Source organism: Macrotis lagotis, chromosome 5 (genome assembly GCF_037893015.1).
Source record: "Macrotis lagotis isolate mMagLag1 chromosome 5, bilby.v1.9.chrom.fasta, whole genome shotgun sequence".
Lineage (NCBI taxonomy): Eukaryota > Metazoa > Chordata > Mammalia > Peramelemorphia > Peramelidae > Macrotis > Macrotis lagotis.
The window spans coordinates 993,289-998,511 of NC_133662.1; the positions used below are offsets into that span (position 1 = coordinate 993,289).

A 5,223-nucleotide genomic window follows, 5' to 3' on the forward strand; every position below is an offset into this window, starting at 1 on the left:
CACCTTATGGTAGTATCCTTAGGTCAAAGGTTGTAGACAGTTTAATAACTCTTTGGGCATAATTACAGATCACTCACCAAAATGATTGGATTAGTTCACAATTCCACCAACAATGAATCAGTGTCCTATTTTTTCACTTGCCCTTCAACATTTGTCACTTTCCCCTTAAATTATTTTAGCTAAATTGCTAGGTATAAAATGATATCTCAAAGTTGTTTTAATTTCCATTTTTCTAATCAATAATGATTCACAGCATTTTTCTATACTATAAATTGTTTTGAGTTCTTCATTGGAAAATAAATTTTATCTTTTGACTATTTATCAATTGGGGAATGACTAGTATTGTTGGATTTCTGTGAGTTGATAATTCTAAACATCTCAGTTCTCCATCTTTCCCTCTCCTCTTAGGTAAGAGTCCCTCCTAGACTCCCTAGGGCTCCCAGCCTTCCACTTTCATCTCCCTGGTCACCCTGCACCACCCTACCATGTCTTAGGTTTGCCCTTTCCTGGATAGAGTAGCAGAAGAGGTCCTTGAGCCCTTCTTGGAACTGTCTTGAAAGGCAGAAACAGAGAATTGGGCTGACAGCACAGTTGGAATAGGCGAGGATAGTACAGAGGCTGATAGCCACAAAGACTGTGAAGGTATCAGGCAGGTCTCCTGAGGCAGCCACATAGCCCAGCACAGAACAGGGTCCCCACATGAATACAAAGACAACTAGCACCACTAGGATGAGGCCTGTGGCTTCTCGATGTTGTCGGACATCCAATGGTACCTGGGGCCACACCCCATTCCACAAGAGCCAGCCCAGGTGAGTGAAACTAAGTACCAGCATCAGGGCAAAGGGCAGGAAGGCCAGGGCCCCAAGGAGGGTAAAATAGCAGGAGGTCTGGGTGGGACCCAGGAACATCAGACACGAGTGAATGATCTTGGATCCTCTTCCCACAGACACCTCCCCATCTTCTTTGCCCTCTTCTACCACTTTCTGGAACAGCCAGTTGGGCAGAGACACAGAGAAACCCAGGATCCACATGGTCAAGCAAAGTAATAGCTGAGCTCTTCTGCCAGCTGGGAAGGCCATAGTGGGGAAGGCCACAGCAGCATGGCGTAGGAGGGCAGTGGTCACCATACTGTAGAAGGTGCAGAACATGGTGCCCATATTGAAGCTCTGGCTGGTGATACAGACGAAGGAGCCCAGCCACCAGTCTTCCTGGAGGAAGGTCAGCAGCAAAACTGGGACCACATAAACCAGGAAGACCAGATCTGATAAAGTGATGTTCACCATGAGGCTATTGGTCAGAGCCAGGAGTGGGCCTGGGGCCTGGTCCCTTGAGCCAGAGCCCTTGCCCAAGATAATCAGCATCAGCCCATTGGCCAACAATCCTACCAGCAAGATGAAGCCACAGAGAGCAGCAAAGACAGGGCGAAGTTGAGACTCAGAGAGGCTACTGTAGTGGCTGTCATTCACAGTGGTATTGGGTCTCAGAGTGAACTCCATCCTTCTCCTTCTGGTTCAGTCACACAGCAAGTTAGGAGATTTTCCTAAAGCCTAGTGAGCAGAAAATCAGAGGATCATAGAATCTAGAGCCTGAAGGATTGAAGACCTCAGTCTAATCTTTCCATTTTACAGAAAAGGAAATGGAGAGAAGGGACTTAACTAAGATCACAGAACTAGTTTTTGTTAGAACTGAGACTACTACCCAGGTCTCCTGGCATCCAGATCCTTCTACTCTTTCATACTACCCTTTGGGATCCATTGCTAATCTGAAGGATTTTTCCCAAATGGGACAGCCCCCTCAGTTCCCTGAGAATGGACTAGATTAACTCTATTAATAAGGCCAGGCACATTAAGAGAGGCTGGGTGGTACAGTGAAATGGAACACTAAACCTAGATTCAGGAAGACCTGAGATTGAATTTTACTTCAGACACTTCCTATGTGAACCTGGGCAAATCACTTAACCTCTACTTGCTTCAGTTACCTCATCTGTAAAATGAAGATAATAATAGTACCTCTTAGGGAGATGGGTGGTACAATGGGTAGAATGTCAAGAAGGCTCATCTTCTTGAGTTCAAATCTTTCCTTGCACACTTATTAGCTGGGTGAGCCTGGAGCAAGTCACTTCACCCTGTTTACCTCAGTTTTCTCATCTGTAAAATGGTCTAGAGAAAGAAATGGCACAGTATCTTTGCCAAGAAAACTCTAAATGGGACTGTCCGGAGTCAGACATGACTGAAACAACTGAACAACAATAGCCTCTCAGGGTTGTAATAAGGATCAAATGAGATATTTGTAACTCACTTTACACAGCATCTAGCACATAGCCAATATTTAATAAGTGCTAACTATTATTAATAATAGGCATTTAATAAATATTTGTTGATAGATTAGTTAATCTATATTCCATAATTGAATTTTGCTGGGTAACCTGAAGCAAGTCACTTAGTTTCTCCCATTATCCCACAAATCAACAATTAATCATTGAGTGTCTTCTATGGAACTTCCCACTATGGAATAGCACCAGGCGAGAGGTTAGATTTTGGCCAGAAGTCAGGAATATTGGTTCTGGTTCCAGTTCTACTGATGATGCTCTCTGTTACCTTGAATAAAACTCTTGTCTTCTCTGGATCTCAGTTTCCTCCTCTGTGAAGTGAGAATAATATTCCCTGACCTGCTTATTTCATTATGAGACTGCTAAGTGTCTCATAATAGAGTGCAGAACTTGGAGTCAGAAGACCTGAATTCAAATCTAGTCTCAGGTACTTACTAGTTTCCTAGATAGGAAGCTACTCAGCCCTGGATAGCACTGGTATTGTAGAATGCCCTGTCTCTTCGACTCTGCCTTTTAGAATTGTTTCCTTCCAGAGGGAAATTCAGCACTGCCTTTTGCCTGAGGACCTTTCCAGGGCTTCCCCTCCCCTCTCCCCAGCTGCTAGTGCTCCTTCTCCCGCCGAGGCACTCTGAGTCTGCTTTGTTTGTGTTTTATAAACACTTTTTACAGGGTGTCCCAAAAATCTTTGTGCATCTTGAAGCTTTAATAGCTAAAAACTGCCCCAAGGTTCTTGGGATACCCAATATATTTGTATCCAATTAGAAGAATGTCAGCATCTTAAGAGCTGGGACTGCCTTGCTTGTTTGTTTTTTTATCTCTTGTGCCAAGCATAGGTAGTACTTGACACATTGTAGGCACTTAATCAAATCTTGTTGAGTGATCAAAATCATTCGGACTTCAAGGAATGGGCACCTGGGGGGAGGGGGAAGGAAGGAATAGAAGAGACACCATGAGAGAGAAGTAATTCCTGCTCACTTCTCCCCCACTATAATTTTATTTCATTTTCATTTTACAGAGAGAAACTGAGACCCAAGGAGAGGGAAAAACTGATGGTCAAAGAGCCAGTCAGTAGCAGAGTTGGCTAGAACCCTATTCTTCTGACCCTAAGTCCAGTGCTCCTTCTACCACAAAGGGTTGTCTCTGAGAGGTGGAAGAGCCTTGGAAAGGTCAACAGATCCAGCCCCCTGCCTTCAGACAGAGTGCTTAATTAGCAACAAAATGGAAAATGTCTAGAGGGGGATAACCAAAGTGTTGGACAGCCTGGAAACAAGTGCCATACTTGGATCAGTGGTAGGAACCAGCTGTTTAGACTGGAGAAAAAAGTCTCAGGAGAGATTCCCAAAACTTTTTTGTCCCTGACCCCTTGACTTTCAGTAAAGTTCCCCTTTACCCTCCCTTCAATATGAAAGGGTAGAATGTCAAGAAGACTCATCCTAGGATTTGTCATGTACAAGAGTATAACATAAAGAAATTAATTCATGGCATGGCATAATAAAATACCAAATATTTTCTGATAAGGTTTTCATACTCCTGAGAGTCAAGGTATTCTCCAGGTTGGGAACCCCTGCAATAGAGTCTCTGTTGAACAGTTGAAGGGTTGTGCTGTAAAAGAAAGATGTATTTTCCTTTACTTGCTCTTCTTAGGATCTTACCTGCCTATTTGCCCCTGATTACTGTCATTAGACTTTGAAGGAAACATGGAATTGGAAGATCTGAGTTCAAATTCTAACTCTAATACTTATTAGACATCACATAAGGATGGGACCCTGGGCAAATCAAACCTTGGGTAGGTATATAGACTTAAAGCTGGAAAAGACCTTCAAGGTCATCAAGTCCAACCATTTCCTTTTCCAGATGAGGAAACTGAGTCCCAGAGAGGTCTTGCCTCAAACTCAGGGCTTGGGGCTCCAAGTTTGAGGTGCTCTCTATTGTACCATGTTGCTTTTTTCTGGGTTTCCTCATTTGTTAAATGAAGAGATTGGACAAAGGGCTCAGGTCCCTTTTTGCTGTAAATGTATGATTTTTTTAAAAGCTTTATTTCTATTCAACTTGGACAAGGAGCTTTATAAAGTCACATTGTTGGGTACTGCCCCCTCCTCACTGATGGGAAAGAAAAATCTATACAGACAAAACCTGGAACATCAGGGAAGAAGAAAGAGCATAAGCCTTCATTAATCACCCATCTACCTATGTGCCCGTCATTATGCTAAGCATTTACAAATATTATCTCATTTAAGGATTTTATTTGACTTGCATAATACCCCTGTGAAATAGTTACTATTATTATTCTCATTTCACAGGTGACAAAATTGAAGCAGACAGTGGTTAAGTGACTTGCACAAGTATCATACAACCAGTAAGTGCCTGAGGTTGGATTCGAACTCAGGTCTTTCTGATATCAGGACTGACACTGTTCCTTTTGCCACCTAGCTTGTAACACTATCACTAACTAGCCAGGTAAACTTGCACAATTCAATTTCCTCTTCACTCCTCTCTCATCCTTTCCCTTGCTTTCTCCTTTTTCCTCTGTGACATTCCCATTCCCCTTTCCTAACCACCATCCCTTTCTCAAACTTAACAGAGTGCTGACTTTCTAAATAACCTTCAAAGAAGGGTCTACCCCTACCAAGTATTCTTTAGCTATCACATCCTAGGGTTTCCTGAAAGTCAGCTCATCCCATATCTTCACTTCGATCTTTCCTGCTGCTACATACCCTAATTGTGGATCCCATTGGCTGACCTTTGAGGGTCCTGGCTCACTTCATCCACTTCTTAAAGATTGGAAATGAAGCTGGCAGCTCCTTCACTGGTCAGCTCTAGATTGGGAGGAAGCCAGAAGATAAACTAAATTGGAAAGGGTGTGGTCCCAGGAGCCACCCCTTTCCAGGATCTGC

The 5,223-nt window shown here is 43.2% G+C and overlaps 1 protein-coding gene across 1 annotated transcript; it reads right to left on the reverse strand.

Annotated features, from left to right (window-relative positions):
• Nucleotides 1–404: 404 nt before the first annotated feature.
• On the reverse strand, nt 405–1,526 carry LOC141488023 (allatostatin-A receptor-like). Its single transcript, XM_074187702.1, has one exon. It carries the CDS (start codon nt 1,494–1,496, stop codon nt 405–407), a length of 1,092 nt encoding a protein of 363 aa, XP_074043803.1. The 5' UTR covers nt 1,497–1,526.
• Nucleotides 1,527–5,223: the final 3,697 nt, after the last annotated feature.